The sequence below is a fragment of the Protopterus annectens genome, chromosome 7.part0 (genome assembly GCF_019279795.1).
Source record: "Protopterus annectens isolate FY-2018-M chromosome 7.part0, PAN1.0, whole genome shotgun sequence".
Classification (NCBI taxonomy): domain Eukaryota; kingdom Metazoa; phylum Chordata; order Ceratodontiformes; family Protopteridae; genus Protopterus; species Protopterus annectens.
In genome coordinates, this window is record NC_056739.1 from 1796799137 (window position 1) to 1796822489 (window position 23353).

The 23353-nt window shown below is 41.7% G+C and overlaps 1 protein-coding gene across 1 annotated transcript in view; it reads right to left on the reverse strand.

Annotated features, from left to right (window-relative positions):
• The window catches only part of LOC122807241, a 1134459-nt gene extending 1111633 nt beyond the window's left edge, over positions 1-22826 (reverse strand). Inside the window, exon 1 of the mRNA XM_044078325.1 lies at positions 22661-22826. Within this exon, the coding sequence (XP_043934260.1) occupies positions 22661-22748 (88 nt within the window). The 5' untranslated portion in view covers positions 22749-22826. The remainder of the gene's footprint in view (positions 1-22660) is intronic.
• Positions 22827-23353: the final 527 nt, after the last annotated feature.

The window sequence follows — 23353 nt, forward strand, 5'->3', positions numbered from 1 at the left end:
TCTCAATATGTACATATATTTCCACAGACATATACCTGTATGTGTCAGTGTGTGTGTGTGGTGTTAATGCATGTCTGGGTATAACTTGCTTACAGAATACCTGTTGTAGTTGGCCGTGAGCCAACAGCCATGACAATGGGGTCCATTCTAAAAGCAGATGGCATACATATGTAATCATATTTTACTAACAATTACGTTGGTCAGAATAGAAATTGTACTGCTTATAGCACACACCAGTAATATGACAACTGGGCGTGACAGATGTATTTGTGATAAAGTCGGCTTATTGCTGCTTGTGGACATTTTCTACTTTTGGGCTTATAAAGTAGGCATTATCTAACATTGGGCTCTGTCTGATGTGTGTATTTGTATTTTTTTTTTTTTTTAGTTATTGATTTTTCCTCTTCCCCATGTGTGCCATCAGCAGATAATGGTTCACATGTGTCAGAATACACCTTCTGATAACCCTTCCTCATCAAACTGCATTTTCGAGATGACAATGCAGTGTTCATTTCAAAATGTCTGTATATGTGTAGTTGTACATATAATTGAAGAAATATATAATAGCATGTGCTACAGTGTGTGCCAATGTTAGATATATGTCTATAATTACCTTATAGTGTTTCAGTTAAAATTTGCTGTGAGTTGTTATCCCTGACATGGGATTGTTTGTGAAAAGCTGACAGCATACATATGCAATCATAGTATACTAAGAAATCATGTATTTTTCCGAGTCACAATCTTACTGCCTGCAGCAGAACACTGTATTGGATGAGTGGGCATGACAAAGCTCACTCTGATAAATGCCTTATACTGCTTATTGACATCATTAGTACCGCGGCAGTTGTGGGGAAAGCAGTGTCTATCACTGGACTTTGACGGATGTCTTTTTTTCTTTTCGTTTTGTATACTGCTTTTGCCTTGCACCACCACCTCGCTTGTGAGACAATACCAGCAACTTGTTTACATGTTCAGGAAAGCACCTTCTGATAAGATGGAGTAGTCAACATATGTGTTGAGTGTGTACTATTTGTAGATTAACAAGTGGAAGCTGCTGGTCAGCTGAAGTTGTGTCCTGAGAGATAAGGGTGGAAGTGACCTAAGTATTTGTATTACTTTTGCAGGAGTCGTGATTCTGCATGGGCTGAGAGTTTGTTGGGTTGCTGTAATTTTCAATTAAAAGAAGCACATTGCCTATAATTAGTAACTGCAGTGGTGGTGCTGCGGTAGCGTTGTCGCCTCACAATAAGACGCTGTCCTGTTCGATTCTCAGCTAGCACATCTTCTGTGTGGAGACATGCGTGAATGGGAGTACCTTTGTTGAAGGTTGTGTGTCAGAGCTGGTAACTCAGCATGTAAAAATCTACTGCCAATCATTAGCAGACCGGAGTTCCGCTGTGGCAACCCCTAACCGGGAAAAGCCGAAAGACACAACAACATTGCCTATAATTAGTGTGTTGAAAGCTCATGATGTTTGTGATGTATTTTTACCTGTGGAACGGGATGGGTTTTGTGTGTTGCCAGGCATGAGTGCCGGAGAGATGGCATGCCAGTAACATTTTTTGACACTTTTTGATGTATGGTATTGGATGGGAGACATAAGGCTTATCAGTCAGAATCAGTTCTGTCTTCTGTATGTAGCTACTTAAATTTTTGTTCATTTTTTTTCATATTTCCTTTCTTCCCATTTTTGCCAGGGTTAATGTGTTGTTATTGCTCTCTCTCTCTCCCTATAAATATATATATGTGTGTGTGTGTGTGTGTATATATATATATATATATATATATATATATATATATGTGTGTGTGTGTATATATATATATATATATATATATATATATATATATATATATATATATATATACGTTCATAGATAGGTACTAGGCTATCTGCCCGAAGGCATTTCTAAGCCTAGCCAGAATGTGTTGGCTTTCACCGCCCCCTTAAATTAGTTCTCTGTGCCTCTGTCCAGCACAGCCACTGAAGTGATCCCTGGGGTAAACTATCTGTTTCCTATCCACTCGTCAAGGTTTCTGTTGAAGACTGTTAGCGAGGAGCTCTGCCTAATGTAGACTAGAATCTTGTTCCAAATAATGGGAAGTCTCTGGGACAGGAATCTATCCCCCCAGCACGTCCTATTTATTGCTGTTGTGAGGTTTAGATCCCTAGAGCATGTGGCTCGAGGGGATAAGGTTTTCTTTAGGTGGAGCATGTCCATCAATTCTGGGTTGGACATGTCCTTGTATGTCAGGCAGAGATCACCTCCGAGTAGGCGGTATGCAACCGAGTACAGCTGGAGTTTCTTCAGTCGAGCTGCATTGGGCATCAGTTTGAGGCCAGTGATCCTCTTGGTGAGGTACTTCTGTGGTCTTTCCAGCTGTTGCAGGGGTCTTGTAAGGTACATCCCAAATGGGGCATTGTACTCTATGATGGGTCTGATGAGTGATGAGTAGAGGGGCACAATGACCTCTTTTGATCTGGATGCAAACCCTTTTGTGATTAGGTGGGCCACATAGTAGGATTTTCTAACCACTTTGGCAATGTGATTATCAAAAGAGAGATTACTATCTACTTGGGTCCCCAGATCCCTTATTACATTTTTCGTATTTAGGGGGCTACCACCTATGTGGTAGTTTGTGTGTACTTTCTTTTTTCCAAATGGGATGACTATGCACTTTTTGGCATTTAGCTTGAGGCCATAATTTTGACACTAGGTATCCATCTCAGTGAGACCCTTTTGGAGGATGTCTGTGTCAGCCGGAGAGTCAATTATAGCCCCCAGTCTGCAGTCGTCTGCAAACTTGTCAGCCATAGTCCTCCTGTGCTTGCCTGTACCTCTGAGAAGTATATGCCGAACAGGAGGGGTCCTAGGAACGCCACTTGTATAACCGGTTTAGAGTCAGACCTAGCTCCCGCAACTGTCACCATGTGGGTTCTGTCCGTGAGCCAACTGGCAACCCATCTTGTGACATAGGGGCTTATGTTCAGGCTGGTGAGCTTGTCTATAATACCAGAATGGGGAATGGTGTTGAAGGCCTTTGCGAGGACTAGGTATGCTGTGTGTACCACCTTTCCCTCGTCTATAGCCTTGGTAACTGTCTCAAAGAAGTCCACCAGGTTTAGGAGGCATGATCTGCCCTTATCAAAGCCGAACTGGGTAGGGTCCAGTGTTTGGAGGTTCCCAATGTCTCTGTTAATGAGTTCCATGATGATGCGCTCCATAGCCTTGCAGACCAAGCTAGTCAGGCTTATAGGGCGATAGTCCCCGGGGTCTGTTGTGGCTCCACCTTTGTGGAGCGGAATAAATAACCGTTGCTGTGCGCCACTCTATGGGTACGTAGCCTGTGGAGAGGCTGAGTTTGAACAGTGCATTTAGTTGAGGGGTTAGTTTGTCTTTGAGCTCGTGTAGGACACAGCCTGGGACACCATCCGGTCCCACTGATGCTGTGTTTTTGGCTTTAGAGAGGGCTGTTTTAACCTGAGCGTCTGTGATTTCAGGGGCTCTACATTCTTCTGGTATGGTTATGGGCCCTTTTGGAGGTGAGGGGGGGGTGAAGTTTGCACTGAACCTGTCTGCCAGGATGTTGGCAATATCAGTTGTTTCAGTGTATTTTGTGCCATTCTGCATTAACTCCGAGCAGATCTGAGCATTGCCACCTGACATAGCTAAAGAATGCCTTGTGGTTATCTTTGGAGTCCTTGGCAATTTTTCTTTTGAAGCTCGCCTTGGACAATTTTATGAGGGATCGTAGTTTCTTGCTGATACTGATCAGGGATGTCTTCCCTTCTTGGGATTTTACTCTTTTCTGTACTAGTTTCCTCCTTCTATTGTATAACTTGTTTATGGCAGGGGTCCACTAGATTGGTTTCCTTTTCTTGGAGGAATGAGTCTTGGTTTTGCTTGGGATAGCACAATCCATGCATTCTTGTAGGTGCCCGTAGAATGCAGTAGTAAAAAATTCTGCAGCTTGGACAGCGTTATCCTTTAGCATGCGGGCTTTGAAACTTTCCACCTCGGTCTTAAGTAACGTGAAGTTTTGAAAAGTTTTTCACAGTGGGTTCCTTGTCCGGGGGTGGGGGCGGAATGTGGATATCCAAAGTGATTTGTTTATAGTCAGATCTAACCAGCGAGGGGTTGACCTCTGGTGTGGAACACCAGTCACCCATGTTGGTGATGACCATGTCCAATATGTTGTCACCTCTGGTGGGAGTGTTGACCAGTTGAACCAGGGTGTTTGAGTTTATAAATTCTTGGAAATGTTGGGCAAGGGAGTTAGTACTTGAGTAGTTCTCCCAGGTAATGTTGATTCAGCAGAATAATCAGGGACAAAGAAAAAGGGGAGTTATAAGACTAATAGCTAGAGGGGCTCCAACAGCAACAGAGAACAGGAGGAAAAACTAATAGTAAATTTGGGGTAGTAGGGGGCTACTGCCAAGGGAGGCAGATTAAGCTGTCATTCATATTTCACCAAAAACTGCTATTATGGAGCTAAATAAAGTTTTGAGAAAAATAATCAGCTTGCAGCAGGGAATATTACTTCTAGGTGGGGACGGGAACTTGATTTGCAACAGTGAGGATGTATCTGGTGGACCTAAAATGGAAAATATAAAAAAAGGATAATTTTCTGAAAAAATGATGGAAGTATTTACTACAGAAGACGTTAATTCAGTAGTAGAAACTCTAACAGAATCTTCCTATTCCCCCCTAAAACAACTGGACTAGATTGGACAGGAATGATATTTGACAGGAACATGTGCATTTAACTGAAAGTTTAGACACTCTTCCAATAACTATTTCAGATCATACACCAGTAAACAAGATATAAAATGCAGGCCAAGGAAGTAAAAATGAGACAGTGGCACTATCCACCTACATGTTAAAAAAAAAAAAAAGTGCCTTACGGAATTTATAGGTGAAATTGAAGATAAAACTTCCTTTAAAAAAGGGATGGTTGGAGTTAGTGGTATAAAATGAAAATGGAGTTTAAAAATAGGATAGAAATAAGAGAAAGATATACAGTTGAGAAGCAACAGGAATGACTTAGAGGGACCGACAAGGATTGCAGTATTGCAGAATAAGGAGTGGGGCAAATCCCACAGAAAATAAGGGAGTATTTCGATAACAAGCAGAAGTTTAGAAAGATTGCTGTTAAGCAGCTGTTTCTGACAACTCCAGAGCACAAAAACAGTTAGCACAGTGGCTTAGGCAACAAAGTAGAGGAGCTTGTTGCCAAACTTAGGGAGCCTATAACAAGAAAATAGACAGAGATTTCATAGAGGTACTAGAGATATTTCAGAGATTTTATGGATATTTGTACAAAGCAGAGAAATGCGGAAGTCAATAAAGAGCAGAAACAGAAATATTTAAAGAAGACTTAAGGATGCCAAGGTTAGAGGTAGATGAGGCTCAACAATTTACAGTTAAGGTAGGAGCAGAGGAGATAATGTATGATGGTGATGTATAATCAATCAATCTGCAGGAAAGGCTCCAGGAATAGATGGTATTCCTGGAAGTTTGGAAGCTAGGAAGGAAAAAAGAAGTGAAAGCTCTGGAAGGTTTTGTTTAACAGAATTTTAAAAGAAGGGGAAGCACCAGCATCTTGGAGGAAAGCTGCAGCAGTTGTATTATTCAAAGAGGGTAAAAAGACCTTTCAGATCCAGCCTCATACATAATCATGGTTTAAAAGTGAAATGGGTCTAAAGTTTATATGTCTATACTAGCTAAGTGAATAGCAAAGGTGTTGCCAAATGGATAGATATGGAACAATGTGGTTTTGTGAACGGGCAAGTGGCAAACATTTGATAACATTAATGAAACAGTGATGATACAAAGGTAAACAAAATGAGAGAAAATACTGTTGGGTCTTGTCACAGAGAAAGCATATTACAGAGTAAGCTGGGGTTTTACGAGTAGAGCAATTGAAGCATTATATATATGTATACACACACATACAAATATATACATAAAAATACATATGTGTGTATGTGACTGTTGGGGTGGGATAATCATGTAGGTCTTCATCTGTTAAAATTTTTGTTATGAGGCTATTATTAAGTCATAATTTCTGTTTCCTGAGACATTGGCTAGTAAACCCACTATGTGGCATGCCAGTGGGAAGCCCAGGTGGCTGGTGGATAGATGTCTTGCAAAGTGTGTAGGGTGTCGACCATATCAACCCATGGCAAGCAGGCAGTGAATAGCCATATCATGACACCAGACACAAATATAAATTTCAAAGACCACTGTTTGGTCCATTTTAAAGAAAGAGTTATTCTTAGTTATGGTTCATTGTTGCTTAAGGATAGGTACATGCACCCCGGAACAGGTAATCATATAATGTTCTGATGTCTCTATGTGGGACATTGTGTGTATCTGAACACAGTTCTGTATGAGTACTAAATATGCACACAGAACAGATGATTTGGACATGGCACATGTCACCCTTTACCCGGGAATTTGAACGATTTATGGTTCGTGTTATGAAATGCTGATATTTATGTAATCTGAGTAGACACATAGCAACAACGACTATCGAATCAGGTGATGCCTACAACTCTGACAGTGGTATTTCTGCTGTTGGCGTGTAGCAAAGATCCAGCATTTCATTATGCAAGGCATTTCTGTCGCCTAATGAGTAGCACGTTTATACCCAGCGAGCAGACGATTGGGAGATGGCATATGTCCACCTTTTCCCGACTGAGTAAGAGTAATGCTTCCTGTTGTAAAACAATGGTGTCTGTGTAATCTCATTAGAGACAGACTGACACAGACAATGAAGCCACTGACGTCTACAGTTTAGAGGTTCATAGGTGTGTACTAGGCTAACGGCCCTGGAGCCTATATAAGCCTAGCCCAAAAGATTCCCTGGGATCATGCTTCCTGACGTTAGTTCCCAGTGCCCCTATACAGCAAGGGCACTGAACTGATCTCTGGGGTGAACTTTCTATTGCCCATCCACTCGTCAAGATTTCTTCTCTTGAAAAGGGCCAGTGAAGTGCTCTATTTGACGTGGATGTGAAGTTTCTTCCAGAGTATGGGAAATCTCTGGGTTAGGAACCGGTCCCTCCAGCATGTTCTGTTTATTGTGATAATGTGGCACGGAGGGATTGGGATTTCTTCAGATGTAGCATATCTAACAGCTCTGGGTCAGACATGGCTTTTTAGGTCAAGCAGAGATCGTCTGTAAGCAAGTGATATGAGACAGAGTACAGCTGGAGTTTTTTGAGTCTGTCCATGTAAGGCATGTGTTTAAGGCCGAAGATCCTCTTAGGGAGGTATTTTTGTGGCCTTTCCAGTTGTAGGTGTCTAGTGAGGTACATGCCAAATGGGGCATTGTATTCTATAATAGGTCTAATGAGGGACGAGTAGAGAAGGATGACCTCCTTCTTTCTGGAGTGCCATTCTGAAGGGACAAAGCCTAAAGTGAGGCTGTGACCGAACAGGGCACTCTGCTGTGGTGCAAGTTTACTTTGTAATTCATGTAGAACGCAGCCAGGGATATTATCAGGTCCCATGGAAGCTGTATTCTTGGCTTTGGACAGTGCAGTTTTTACCTGTGAGGCCGTGATACTAGGGACTTGGCATTCCTCAGGTATTGTGATTACCAAAGTTCACACTGAACCTGTCAGCCAATATACTGGCAATATCAGTTGGCTCGGTATACATGTTGCCATTATGCTGTAGCTCAGAGCAGATCTGAGTATTGCCCTGTAAATTCTTGACATTCTTATAGAATGTCTTGTGGTTGTCCTTAATTAGTATCTGCAGCAACTTCGTTTTCATAGCTAGCTTTAGAGGATTTGATGAGGGATCTCAGTTTTTTTTGCTGAGGTTAGCAAATGAGTTTTTCCAGTCTTGTGACTTCACCCTTTTCTGCAACAGTTTCTTCCTTCTGTTGTAAAGCCTATTTATGGCAGGTGTCCACCAGATTGGCTTCCTTTTTTTTGGAGGAGAACGTGTTGGTTGTTATGGCCCGTTCCATGCACTTGCGTATGTGCTCATACAGTGCATTGGTGTATGATTCAGCAGTCATGCACCTATTTTCCATTTGCATGGGTGACGTGAAGTTTGCCACCAGCAATTGTGCAAGATTAACTAGAATGGCAGCAGCAGCAACTTGCCTTAAACAAGGTGGAAAACCTTTTGCAACAGAATCTAGTGCCATGGTGTAATAAGCTAATGGACGACTGTCCCCATGTTTCTATGCAAGCACTCCCTAAGCATAGGTTCATAGGTTCATAGGTTAGTACTAGGCTATCAGCCCTAGGGCCTATACAAGCTTAGCCATAACAATTCCCTGAATATTTCTTCCCACATTATTTACTATATCCAGTTCTTTCATGACAGACAAAAATGCAAGTCTTACCACAGTCTGGTAGCCCTAAACATGGGTCAGTAGCTAAAGTTTGTTTCAAATTCTGAAATGAATTTTCCTCTTCACTACTGCAAACGAGAGGGTCTGGTGTATCCTGCTTTAAAAGATTTGTCAAAGGTTTGGCAATTTCTGCGTAGTTAGGGATTCAATATCTGCAGTATTCTGTCATACCTAGGAAAACCTAAGCTATCGCTGATTACTCAGATGTGGGGCCTTAGATATTGCATCAGTACGAGATGGTAACACTTTCCTGCTACCCTGAGATATTAAATGACCAAGAGTACGTACATCAGGGGACCACAATTGTAGTTTTTCTCTAGACATTTTGTCCCTTTTCTGCAAGGATAGTCATAAGTTGCAGAGTATCTGGCTGATGACATTGCTGAAAGGAATTTGATGCTATTAGAAGTCATCTACGTATTGTACTAACACAGACCCACCCAGAAACGTCACATTCTCAAAATCTTTTTTCAGATCTTGAGAAAATAATGGAGATTCAGTATATCCTTGTGGCAACTGTGTCCATGTATATCGCTGTCCCTGATAAGTGAAAGCAAACAGAAACTGACCGTCAGGGTGAATAGGTGTAGAAAAGAATGCTGAACATAAATCTATTACAGAAAAGTAACTAGCTGTATGTAGTATGCAACTAAGTATTATTGCTGGATTTGGAACAACAGGAAAAGTAGGTAGGTAGGTAGTACTGCATTATTTACGGCCCTTAAGTCTTGTACAAGTCTAGAACAATCCTTTCCTGGCTTAACTGGGAAAAATAGGAGTATTACAACAGCTTTTAGCCGATATTATTATTCCATGCTGTCTCAGAGACCGACTTACAAGTTTGATTCCCTGCTGTGCTTCCTGCCTTAGTGGATATTATGGCACTCTTGGGAGAGGTTTTGATGGGTTTCATTTTATTTTTACTAGGTCTGATGATTTCAGTATACCTAGTTCATTTGCATGCTTAGCCCACAAGTTGGCAGGTACCTGCTGTAGTAACTCTCCATCTGTCTGTATGGTTCCAACAGGCTGTTCTCAGCTTCTGCTAAAACTGCCAATACTTCCCCCTCTGATACTGTCGGAACATTAAGATACACCCCTTCTGGGGTACAGTAAATACTGCAACCCAGCTGGTATAAGCAATCTCATCCTAGCAGATGTACTGGTGCAGCTGTACTCAAAAGAGAAGAACGTTTTTCTTCATTGGGAAGTAAAGAAAGGGGATGGCTTCCAAAACAGGATACATAACCGTAGTATTTGTCATTCCCGACTGCCTTTACTTTAGCTGTGATACTGGTATTTGACTATCTGAAGTAACTTTTAACACTGGCCTAATGACTGCAGTGTCCACCAGAAATGGGGTTTTCTTTGAATGCATGTTCATCTTAACGTAGGGTACATTTTGATCAATTGGCAGTAGAGGGTTAAGATTTGCTTCTGTATTATTTCATTGACCTAGTCAGTATGGACCTTCCTGACTCCTTCCAATCTGAGGTGTTGGTGGAGGAAAAAAATCCATTATTATAATTTGGTTGCCATTCAGTCTAAGTATCTTGGAATCTCTGCATTTGCCAGTGTGGGCATTCCCCTCTCCAGTGTGCTGCTTCTCCACATTTGAAGCAAGATGTGTTAGACAAAGCCAGAGGGGCATTGCCAGCTCGTTGTTGCCAACCCCACTGCACCTTGTTCCAGCATTGGGATTGGGATAATGGGGCGGATAGGTACTCTGCCCATAACTGATCACTCTTTCAGACCCTCTGAGGGTACTTCCACACAATCACATTTAAGACACAGTGTGCTATGGGCTCATGAATTTATTTTAACCGAGCATACTTTTATGTCCCACCATGCTGTAGGCTCATGAATTTGTTTTAACAGTTTACAGTCTATATCCCAATCATGCGGTGGGCTCATGAACTTGTTTTAAATTTATCTTTAACTTTTTTTTTCTCTTTTTCTTTCTCTCATACATTGACAAAATAAAACATCTCTCATACCTCTTACCTATCAATCTTGAGGCTACCGCCCTTAACACAAGGCGCCTCCTTGTGTTAATTTATCCTTTACTGTATGTGCACATACATTTACTATTCTCATTTGCTGTGGGGTCCTCCCACTATTACTTGTATACCTTGCAAACAACGCAGTCAAACCAAAACACAGTCATGCACTTGTTCTGCATTTTGCTAAAATTGTCTAAAAGAGAGAAAGAGAAAGAAAAACACAAACCAACCCTTTTCCCTTACAAAACAACTTCCCTGCCAAGGCTAGTATGTTTGCACACCCTAAATAGCTGCACAGCTGAGTCTCTGACTTCTTCCTCTTTTGGCTTTTTCCCGGTTAGGGGTCGCCACAGCGGAGCACCTGTCCACTCATGATTGGCAGTGGCGTTTTTATGGTGTCAAGTTGCCAACCCAGTGCCTAGCCTTCCACAGAAGGCACACACACACTCACACCTAGAGCCAATTTAGAGTGTCCAATCTACCTACAGCATGTCTTTGGAATGTGGGAGGAAACTGGAGCACCCCCACACAACCACAGGGACGACATGCAGACTCTGCACAGAAGGCACCCCAGCCGAGGATCGAACCGGAGAACCTCTTGCTGTGAGGCAGCAACGCTAACCGCTGCACCACTGCGGCTGCCCCTACATCGGAGTCTCTTGACTATTCCACACAAAGCATTGTGGAATTCGGAGAAAATCTGTGATGGGCCCTATTCCAGAACTGCCTTGCAGCAATACCAAAGTTCAGATCCAGAGCACGTCACCAAACTGTTAAAGTCATAAATAAATAAATAACATTAAGAATTTACTGTATATGCCTTCAGTCTGAAACAACACTTCAGGGTGTGCAAACAGAAATCTCTGTTTTACAGTGCTGGGAGACAGTCTTCATAGCAGTTGGTAAATCAGTCTCTCTGAAGAGAGAAAAACTACACCTTTTATACAATTTTTTTTATCAAACCTTTATGTTTACAATGACTGTACCAATCAAAGACTTTGCAAATGCTCTCATCCCTCGTGATTTTTGCCTCAGACTTCACGCAAACACCTTCCTATACATGACCCACCTGCTTTCAAGGGGTCGTGTTTTCTGACCTGGGATGTTTGAAATCTTCCCTAGCAGCAATGCATTCCTACCCTGGAGGAGTCAGGCTAACAAATTCCTTTTACAATAACTAACTAGCCTCTACTCCTAGAATTTTTCCTTGTTACATATTAAAAGAATCCAGTTCAGACACAGCAGTAACTCCAGCTTATGAAGCTGTATTTTTCCACAGCCCTGCATACAATTTTATTTGATTTTTTAACAAATTATAGCATCACCAATGAAACTGAAATTAATATCCATTTTAAATAAGCTGATCTTATTCCATAACATAATTGAGAATATGCAGAAAAACAGGAGTGGTTCAAAGAAAAATTACTGATGCAGGCCAAGGACTAGCAAATTGCTTAATAGTTTGCAGTTATTTGAGAATATCATAGTAAGTTCAAGAAATGCATTACATGTATAATGCAAATGATACTTTATTTTCTAAAATATTCAGTAAACAGCCCCCCACCCCACCCCAAAAGAATGTTTCACTGCATGGACTGTAGCATACCGTGAGATTTCAGTACAGTCTTTTACTGAGCCAGTATCATGGAGTCAGGTTTGCAAATTACTGTTTTACTGTAATTTTAAAAATGTGGAGATGAGTAGAATGTCAGGAAATTACCTTAACAGCGTGTCACAAGGAAGCGGTTCCTCAGAAAGAAATGGGCATGCAATAATAAGTTAACATAAATAGGGTTAAATCAAAAGTCACCAGTAATAAAACACACTGAAATAATCACAAATTTTCTGAAAATTGCTTGCAAAAATTAAGTGTTTATAGAATGCTGGCAAACTGATTAAATACATAATTCTTACTGCTGACAGAGGGGAAGAAATTTAGATAGGAAATCCCTTCCTGTCAATTCTGAGTTGACAATTGCAGTCACTGTTTTAACACCTTTGCAGTAGTGTGGGGGGAGGGGACTGTCAATACATGTTGGACTACAAAAGAACACCTACAACAACGGCCTCCAATTTAGCTAGTTCTCTGACTGCAGCTAGATAACTTCAAAGTACAGTGTAAAAGAAGCTCTGAGGAAAACATAAAAGAGGGTGATTAGCAACAGAAAAGCAGCAGCCCTCTTACAGAAGGAATAGAAAATGACAGAGAGTCACACATTTCCCACTATGTGTCAATAGCATGGAAATTCACAGTTACTTCCTTATGTCTGGCATGAGTCACAAAAAGAAGACTTGAAATGCTTTATGGGAAAGAGAAAGGGTTGAAGCAGAAGAAGATCACGTTGCTATATCAAATCCCATCAGTAGCCATGTTGTGGTAAACCGGCTAAAATTACAAATAAAGCACTTAAGAGTGATTTTGAGGTGTTAAAATAGGTATGGAAACAAAGATAGACTGAAAAATACATTATTTTAGTTGCAGGGTGGAGTTTTCCTTTAATTTGATTACAGTACTATACTCTAGTCTTTCACACCCATCTATTGCTTACATTCCAGAGAAGATACCAGAACAACCTCCTTTTTTCTACAGAAACTACTTCTCTCCTTAACTATCCTCTTCCAGCTCTCAGAATCCACCGTCTCTGAATCTCTTACTGCCCTGCGGCTTCTTGTTTCCTTCCTCACTGCTACTTCCCCACTACCTGACAGCTATAAAATACAGATTCCCGTGCCTAATTATGCTTCTCTTCAGCTTATCCTCTAGTCTCCTCCTCCTACTGTGCCATCATTCATCCTACCATGACTCAGTATCTCTCAACATCCTTCCAACTGTCCCAACCACCTATCCATACTTCCTCTTTACATTCTGCACACATTGCACCAAACTTATTTAATATAGCCCCTCATCTTTATTCCAAATATAGGCTGATTACTTGCACTTCAGCTCAAACCAAAACAAAATTAAGCGTAAAAATCCTCTCCAAAAAACAAGAATGCATAATTCCCAAATATACTAAAATCCTTCTAGGAGATGTACACCCTAATCCTGGCCCCACCTATCACAGTGAACACAATGATAATTTTCTGTCACACACTTCTGGAACCAAACAACTGCTAATCCCCAAATCTGGTGATCTACCTTTTGCTGCAATAAATGTTAGAAGTATAAGAAATAAAACTGTTGAACTACATGCTTGGATTACCCAAATTAAGCCTGATGTTCTCGTTGTAACTGAAACTTGGCTTAAACCCACCATAAACTACTCTAAAGTTATACCTCCTGGCTATAATATCATCTGTAATGACCATATAAAGAGGAAGGTGGTGGTACTGCTTTAATATTTGCCAATACCTACCACATTTCCCCTTACAGCAAACCAACACCAAAAATCAGTTCAGCAGAGTTTTTATTGCTTTTCAAAACATAAATAATTATGTATTGCTGTGCTTTATATCCATCCTTGTGACAATATAGCTATAGTAGAAAACATCCTACACTGTATAGCCATAACATTTCCACAAGAACAAATATTACTAGGTGATGTGAATGCCAGTTGGTTGGACATAAACTCCAACTCTCCTACATCTAGCATGAACTTAAATGGTTTCCCACAACTAATTAATAGTCCCACACATTATATCAAGACATCGAATTCTCTATTAGACTGTAGCCTAGTATCAGACCCTAGCAAATATTCCATCACAGGTACAACGCCAGATTCTCTCAGTGATCACCTCCCAATGTATATGGCTAGATATCTCACAAATCCAGTTAAAAAGCATATTTATAAAACAGCACATAACCTTTCCAAGTTTAACCAAGAAATGGTTATTAACTGAAACTTCCTAACCCCCCCCCCCCCACACACACACACACACAGGCAATGCTCTAACTGAATTCAATACAACTTTTCTAAATATCGCAAATAGCCTTGCACCTCCTAGAATGAATAGACTAAAACCAAATAATGCAATTTGGTTATCCAAAAAGAGTAGAATGTTAATGCAGAATACAGAAAACGCATGGAAACAATAGCAAAAATATAAAACACTTCAATATCATAAAAACTTCCATTTATTTGTTTTTTAGTACGATTGTGAAGCATTCTGAAGGCAAAAAAACTATACTATAATCACTTTCAGAATAATACTAAACACTACCCTAAAAAGTTTGGACATCCATTAAAGAAATCTTACATCCCAGCCAAAAATCCAGTCCAAACCCTTCTCCCAATTACTCACCACTCAAAACTGCAATACAGTTCAACTCTCATTTTACAGATAGTATAGCATCCTATATAAAAACTGATCTTAAATTTAAACTGTCATCTTCTTCAGCTGGTGACTTTCCAAGTGAATACCTAAAAATGGCAGCCAGTAGTACTGCCTAAGCTGTCTCAATTCTTATAAATAGGTCAGTCTAGGAATCCCACTTTCCCTCTATCTGGAAAAAGTCACACATTATCCCTCTGCACAAAGGATTCAACAGATATTAATAACATTAGATCTATAGCAATCTTATCTCCCCTCACCAAAATACTACAAAAATGTACTAAAATACAATTGTTAGAGACTATCTCCTGCAGAAAGAACACCTGTCCACTACACAACATGGCTTCTGTCCTTCCCATAGTACTACCACTGCCCTTCTAGCCTAACTACTCTCTTCCTTATTTCTAGACTTGTCTAAAGCCTTCAACACAATTTGTCACAGCAAACTTCTACTTCAAATGTCCTCACTAGGTCTCTCTCAGCCCACTGTTCTGTGGTTCAGAAGCTACCTGTCCACAAGCCATCAGTAGGTAAAATGGCACTCCATGTTCTCTCCTTACCTCTCAGCCACCACCAGTGTACCACAAGGCTCTATCCTTGGTTCCCTCCTCTTTAATATTTTCACCAACACCCTCTATACTTCCACACAACAGGCCATCCTAATAAAATACGCAGATAATCTGCACATCTGACAACATGGTACACCTCTAAAAAATTACTCAGGAAGCTTTGACAGCCACTAAAACATGGCTTTGTAACTCACAGGTCATGCTAAACCCAAAACAGACCAAACTACTACACCCCCCCCAAATCCCTCTCTCATGAAGAAAAAAAAATAAGTTTTCTGTTTGATAATGCAACCACTGAAGTCACCTCCTTATAGCAACTATTAGGGATGACAGTGGAAGATAATCTTACATTCAACCTGCATATACAAAACTGCAGAACTAAAACTCATCAAAATACTAGGGATGTTTTACACAGCCACAAACTTTCTCACGGAAGCAACTAAAACTACACTTGCCACTACTTATCTCCTCCCCAGTCTTCTTTATGGCTCTCCCATCCTTGCTAACCTCCAGGCTTCACAAAAATTAAAACATGAACATTACTATAACAGAGCTGCTAAATTTGCAGCACATACCCCTTTCAGATTCCAAAAAGCATAAATTGGTTAGAACTGCCACATCAACTAACATACACAACTTCTTACCATCTATAAAATTACCCAGCATTCATCTGCCTGTCCAGCACTATAAACATTCTACACAGCTATGTTCCCAGTCAGGCATTCCAATCCACTGACCAAAAACTCTTGACTGTCTACAAACCTAGAAAATCTGTTGGGTATTGTCTGTACTAGGTTGCTAAGGCCAGGAACTCCTTACCTATATCAATCAATTCAATACCCTCCCTCCCACCTTTCAAAACCATTCTGAAAAACTTCCTAGCTAAAATATGGCTCTGTCCTTGCTCAAAACCTGGATAAACTATATCTTTAAATGTGAACTACCTTTTCATTTCTTATACAGCCTTACTCTCTCCCTTCTTTGCTTACTTCTTTACTGCTATCTAATTCTCTTCCCCAACTTTCTCTCACTCTAAATATAGCATTAGCCTGTTTTCCCCTCACTTCATATCACAATTCCTATTTGTATTAGACCAATGACTAACTTGCCTTTAATTTCTCTACAAACTGTCTAAAACTTCTCCAAATATTAAATGATGGTCAGATACTTTGCATGGATTCTTAACCAATGTTTTTATATTATGTCTAATGTGTTACAATTATTTAAAGTGCAGATGTTTTTTGCTTTATTTTTAAAGACTGTAAAATTATTGTTTTAAAATAATTTGTAATTATTTGGAGCTTATCTCCCCATGCCTCTGCTGAAAACTGGCTTCTATTCAGTTGGACTTTCCCGGAAATCAAATGTCAATAAATAAATAATTAAAAAAATAATTAAATTAACCATTATGACAAATCTTGGGTGTGCCTTCGCTGAAGGCTGAACGTCGAGCTGGCACCTCGGCGTTCGTGAAAATCTACTGCCAATCATTAGCGAACCGGAGTTCCACTGTGACGACCCCTAACCGGGGAAAGCCGAAAGACAACAACACATTATGCCAAATCCAATCATACCTCTCAACTAAAAGGTGGTGAATTATACTTAATAAATAATGACAATCACAGCCCTTAAGGCGAAATAACATACCTAACACACTAGTAATAGGTGACTCTATAGTCAGGCACACTGACATCCCACTCACTAGGCTGGACAAGGAGAAGGTTACTGTTAGCTGCCTGTCGAGAGCCAGAATCCGCCGCATAACACAAGCACTCAGGTCACTCCAGAACAAGTACAAATATGACTCTGTCATTGTTCATGTTGGTGTGAATAACCTGAGATGTACCTCCCTGGACTACATGAAAAGAGACATGGAAGAGCTCTCTGATCATGTAGCCCAGGCGGGTATGACCCTGACCCTGAGTAGCATCCTGTCCTTACCAAGAATGATACCGCAGTATAAAGAAAAAATTATCAATTTCAACAACTGGCTAAGCTTCTGGTGTCATTCAAAGGGGATCCAATGTCTGTCAGCCTGAGACGACATGCTCGACAAGCCTCATTGCTTCGCAAGACAGAGCTTGCACCTGTCATCCCTAGGCTTTCGAATACTGGCCAAGGCTCTTGCTGACCCCATAGTGCCTTTTCTGGGCAAGGCTCAAAAATCAAACCCACCTCTATAAAGAGCACAAATGAAAAAATGAGGGTTATGCTACTCAACGCCAGGAGTTTAAATCTCAAAATGCAGGCGCTCAAAGCACTCCTCAGTATGGAGAACGTCGACATCTGTGCAGTAACTGAAACCTGGTTCAAGGCTCTACAAAGCACCCCAGCACTACTGGGCTACAACTCATACCACACATTTCAGCCACAGAACATGGACCAAAACACAAAAGGAGGAGGTGTATCCATATTCATCAAGGATACCTACACCTCCAGGTTAGTGGCGCAGCATGATACCTCCGAGATCATCCATGTGCAACTAACATCAGGCAAATCTGCAATGCAAATTGTGTCCTGCTACAGATCACCCTCCATGACCCAGGACCACCACTCCGCCTTTCTGGAGACACTGGAAAACATGAAGGTCCTACAGAACACCCTGATATTGGGCAATTTCAATTACCCTACCATTAACTGGGAAAACTACTCAAGTACAAACTCCCAGGTCCAACGCTTCCTGGAATTTATCAACTCAAATGCCCTGGATGAGCTGGTAAACTCCCCTACCACAGGTGAAAACATATTGGACCTGGTCATCACCAACATGGGCGACAGGTGTTCCACACCAGAGGTCAACCCGTCACTGGTTAGATCAGACCATAAACTAATCACTCTGGATGTCCACTCCACACCACACCACCACCTCCAACCAAGGAAACCATAGTGAAAAACTTTTCTATAGCAAACTTCACCTTACTTAAGACAGAGGTGGTAAGTTTCACAGCCCCCACGCTAAAGGATAAGTGTCCAAGATGCAAGAACCTTTACAAATGCACTCTATGAGCACCTACAAGGATGCATGGATCGTGCCATCCCTAGCAAAACCAAGACTCACTCCCTTAAGAGAAGGAAACCAGTCTTGTGGAACCCTGCCATAAACAGGCTGTACAATAGGAGGAGGAAACTAGTTCAGAAAAAAAGTAAATCCCAAGAAGGAAATCCTGATCAGTATCAGTAAGAAACTAAGGTCCCTCATAAAATCCACCAAGGCTAACTTCGAAAGAAAAATAGCCAAGGATTCAAAAGATAACCACAAAGCCTTCTTTAGCTATGTAAAGAATCTAAGTGGCAGCTCGCAGACATGCTCTGAGCTAGTGCAAGATAGCACAAAATATACTGAACCCACTGATATTGCCAACTCCCTGGCAGATAGATTCAGTGCAAACTTCACCACCCTCTCACCCCCAAAAGGGCCCACAACAATACCGGAAAGGTGTAGTGTCCCAGAAATCAGACGCACAGGAGAAAACAGCCCTTTCAAAAGCCAAAAGCACAGTGTCAATGGGGCCAGATGGTGTCCCAGGCTGCGTCTTGCACGAACTACAGAACAAACTAACCCCCCACCTAAACACACAGTTCAACCTCAGCCTCTCCACAGGCTACGTGCCCATAGAATGGCGCACAGCAACGGTTATTCCGCTCCACAAAGGAGGGGCCACAACTGACCCTGGTAACTATCGCCCCATAAACCTGACTAGCCTGGTCTGCAAGGCTATGGAGTGCATCATCATGGAACTCATTAACAAAGACATTGGGAACCTCCAAACACTTGGCCCAACCCAGTTCGGCTTTGTTAAGGGCAGATCATGCCTACTAAACCTGGTTGACTTTTTTGAAACAGTCACCACGGCCATAGATGAGGGGAAGGTAGTTCACACAGCCTACCTTGACCTCGCCAAGGCTTTTGACACCATTCCCCGCTCAGGAATTATAGAAAAACTCACCAGCCTGAACATAAATCCCTATGTCACGAGATGGGTTGCCAACTGGCTTACAGACAGAACTCACGCGGTAAGAATAGCAGGCTCCAGGTCCGACTCTAAACCAGTCACAAGTGGTGTCCCACAAGGCTCGGTTCTGGGACCCCTACTGTTCGGCATATACTTCTCAGAAGTACAGGCAAACACAGGAGGACTATGGCTAACCAAGTTCGCCGATGATTGCAAACTGGGAGCCATAATTGACACTCCGGCTGACACAGACATTCTCTAAAAGGGCCTTACTGAGATGGACACCTGGTGTCAAAGTCATGGTCTCAAGCTAAATGCCAAAAAAATGCATAGTCATCCCATTTGGGAAAAACAAAACACCCATGAATTACCACATAGATGGCAGCCCCCTTAATACAGGACAGGTAATAATAGATCTGGGGACCCAGGTAGATAGTAATCTCTCCTTTGACAATCATATTGCCAAAGTAGTTAGGAAATCCTTCTATGTAACCCATCTAATTACTAAATGGTTCACATCTAGAAATAAAGAGGTTACGTGCCCCTCTACTCGTCACTCATCAGACCCATCATAGAGTACAATGCCCCATTTGGGATGTACCTCACAAGACACTTCCAACAGCTGGAAAGACCACAAAAGTACCTCACCAAGAGGATTACTGGCCTCAAACATATGCCCTATGCAGCCCGTCGCGTATTGCTTACTCAGAGGTGATCTCTGCCTGACTTACAAAGCCATGTCCAACTCAGAATTGACGGACGTGCTCCACCTAAAGAAATCCAAGTCACTGCGAGCCACTCGCTCTAGTGAGCTAAACCTTGCCATAACAATAAATAGAACATGCTGGAGGGATAGATTCCTGTCACAGAGACTCCCCATGCTTTGGAACAAAATTCCTAACTACATTAGACAGAGCCCCTCACTAACACTCTTCAAGAGAAACCTTGACGAGTGGATGGGTAACAGAAAATACACCCTGGGATCACTTCATTGGTTCTTCTTGACAGAGGCTCAGTTAATTAATCAGTGGGGAGGCGAAAGCTGACACACTCTGGCCAGGCTTATAAAAACCCTCGGGCAGACAGCCTAGTACCTACCTATGAACCTATGACAATAATTAATCGCTGAACATCCTCCAAGAGGGCCTTACCCACACTAATGACTGGTACCAGAAGCATAGCCTCAAACTGAATGCCAAGAAATGTATTATCATCCCCTTTGGGGGAAAATTGCACCCCCACTAATTATCACGTTAATAACACTGCACTAAGCACGCAATCAGTTGTGAGGGACTTGGGCACCCAGGTTGATAGCAACCTGACTTTTGACCATCATGTTGCCTCCTTTGTATAGAAATCTTTTTACATGGCCCACCTCATAAGGAACGGTATTTCACCCAGGAACAAGGAGGTCATAACATTCCTGTAGTCCTCCCTTATCAGACCCATTATTGAGTACAATGCCCCCTTCGGCATGTACCCTGCCAAACACATGCAGCAGCTGGAGAGATTACAGAGTTTAAAGACCAGGAAACTCCATGGTCTCAAACACCTATCCTATGCAGATAGGCTAAAAGCTCTGTCCCTCTACTTAGTCTCGTACAGAATGCTCAGAGGTGACCCGAGTCTGGCACTCAAGGCCATCTTAGATCCAGGCTTGATGGAGTTGCTGCATATCCATGAGTCAAGCTCCATTTGTGCAACCCATACGCAAGGCCTTAACCTGGTCTGTCATATTAACAGAACTTGTTGGCAGGATATATTTGTGCCCCAAAGACACCCCATCTGTGGAATCGACTCCTCTCCATGTCAAGCTGAGTACCTCTATAGCCTTGTTTAACAGGAACCTGGACGACTGGATGGGAAACAGAAAATACACCACTGGGATCTCACCTGTGTCCCTGCTGGACAGGGGAAACAGGTGCTGACTTTGAGGGAACATGGGCCAAATTCTTGGCTAGGCTTATAACGGCCTCTGGGCCAATAGCCTAGTATCATCCTATGAACTTATAATACTTATTTTACTTCAAGAAATGTATACTAATTCACATTCTCTAACTCTATTAATATCTCAAATTAATAGAACTGATATTTTGAAGGTGGCCCTGATCCTCCCTGACTTTTTCTGGATTTGTCCCCGATTCTGTTGAGAGCTATGAAATCCATACATACAGTTCTTCAGAAAAGTAATTACCAGGTAATTGTTATACAACAGATTGCTCTTTACAGTACACAGCTAGTGCTAATGTAGACATGTTTTAAAGTTCTGAGGAGAAATGAAGTGAGAAATCAGTTTGTTTGATTATTAGGGAAGACACTTTTATTTCACATCTCTGTTTTTATAATGTTTAACCCATCGCCTACTCAGAGGCGATCTCTGCCTAACATACAAGGCCATGTCAAACCCAGAGCTGCTGGACATGCTCCACTTAAAGAAATATCAATCAGTCCGAGCTACACTCTCTAGGGACCTTGTCACCACAATAAACAGAACATGCTGGAGGGATAGAGTCCTGTCCCAGAGACTTCCCATACTCTGGAACAAACTACCTATCTATCTATATCAATTAAACAAAGCACCTCATTAGCACTCTTCAAGAAAAATCTTGATTGGATGGGAGATAGGAAATTCACCCCCATGATCACTTCTGTGGCTCTGGTTGACAGGGGCACAGGAAAATTATTTTCTTGGGTGGCAAAAGCCAGGGTACCGTTTGGCTAGGTTTATATAGGCCCTAGGGCCAATAGACTAGTACCTACCTATGAACCTATAAATATGGGTTTAGCATAAATGCTTACTTTTTAAAAAAAAGTGTTGCACTCAACTACTACTCTTCATCATCTATATGCACAAGACATTTAACTGGTCTTCTGCCAAATTAGAATATGTACATAAACAAGATGTTACATGTGAGCAGGCCAGTGTTAACATGAGGTGTGGATGACTTGTGGCAATAATAAACACGATCCGTTGTATCTTGTGTGTAAAAACTACAAGTGCGTGTGTACGTAAACGTGTGCACAAATGTCCTGCTTTCCAATCTTAAATTCGGCTCGCGTCAATCTGTAATGAGCCGGACCAGCCACTTCTGTTAAAAAGCTACACACTTCCATAAAATATTAATCAACTTCATTAGCAGTAAAAATGCCTGAAACTGTTCTCTACTAATGGGCGTGTTAAACTGCAATTATTTGCTTTCTTTCTTTGTACACTAAAGGATTAGACAGGGATGCAGACAGTCGTAAAGCATCCTCCTATTAAGTCAGTTTTCAGCAAGCTTTCATAGCACCTGAGTAAATCTGGCATTGCAAATGCAAACTGTCCCCAAGCATGCAGTCCAGCTCATTCCATCTGCTACTGCCTGTACCTTCAGAGCGGAGTCCCTCCGCCCTTCCCAAACGGAGTCAGTGTAACAGATGGACTAGCCCTGATTAGCAGTCGGTACCAACTGAGGGAGATGGAGGGGAACAGAACAAAACCTCTTACCTTGAATCCTTTGGTAAAGCAAGCTGGCGACCATGAACCACAAGACAGAAGGCAGACAAACACTACACAATGTTAAGGAACGAGCCATAGTTCCATCTTCTAAAAGTTCACTTTCAGAATAAAGGCTCGCGTCATGGAGTGATTCAGCACCCACAGCAGCCACTGCGCACGCGCCGCTCCACCAGCTCTGTTTGGGTTTTTTTTCTCAGAGGTAGCGGCTGGCGCGCGCAGTATGCCAGGCAGTTGGCACAGGATGGGGTGCTAGTTGTTATGTCTGCCCCCCCCCCCCCCCGATGCATAGATGTCAAAGTTAATGCTGCACACTTGCAGAGTGTTGTTAAAATAAGACAGTTTGAAGTGCAGTGCAGACAGACTATTGTGCCCCCGGGCAAGGATGCGTGGTGCTGCCTTTGCAAACGTGAAAATTGTCTATAAGGAGGATAAAGTCTACATATAAAGACACAAAACCACGGACGTTTGCTTTTGTGTATTTAATACACACTCTCTAAAGAGAACACTTTTTCTGAACCTGTTAGAAACATTGGTTTTATCAAGCCATATGATATCTATAGTAATTTAGATTAGTGTTTCTAAAAACGTGTATACCTTGTTTACAGACAAGATTGCAAATCTAAAAGCAATTATACCTCTTAATAGTTTTTGACTGAACAGCATAAAATGTTGCGCACATTA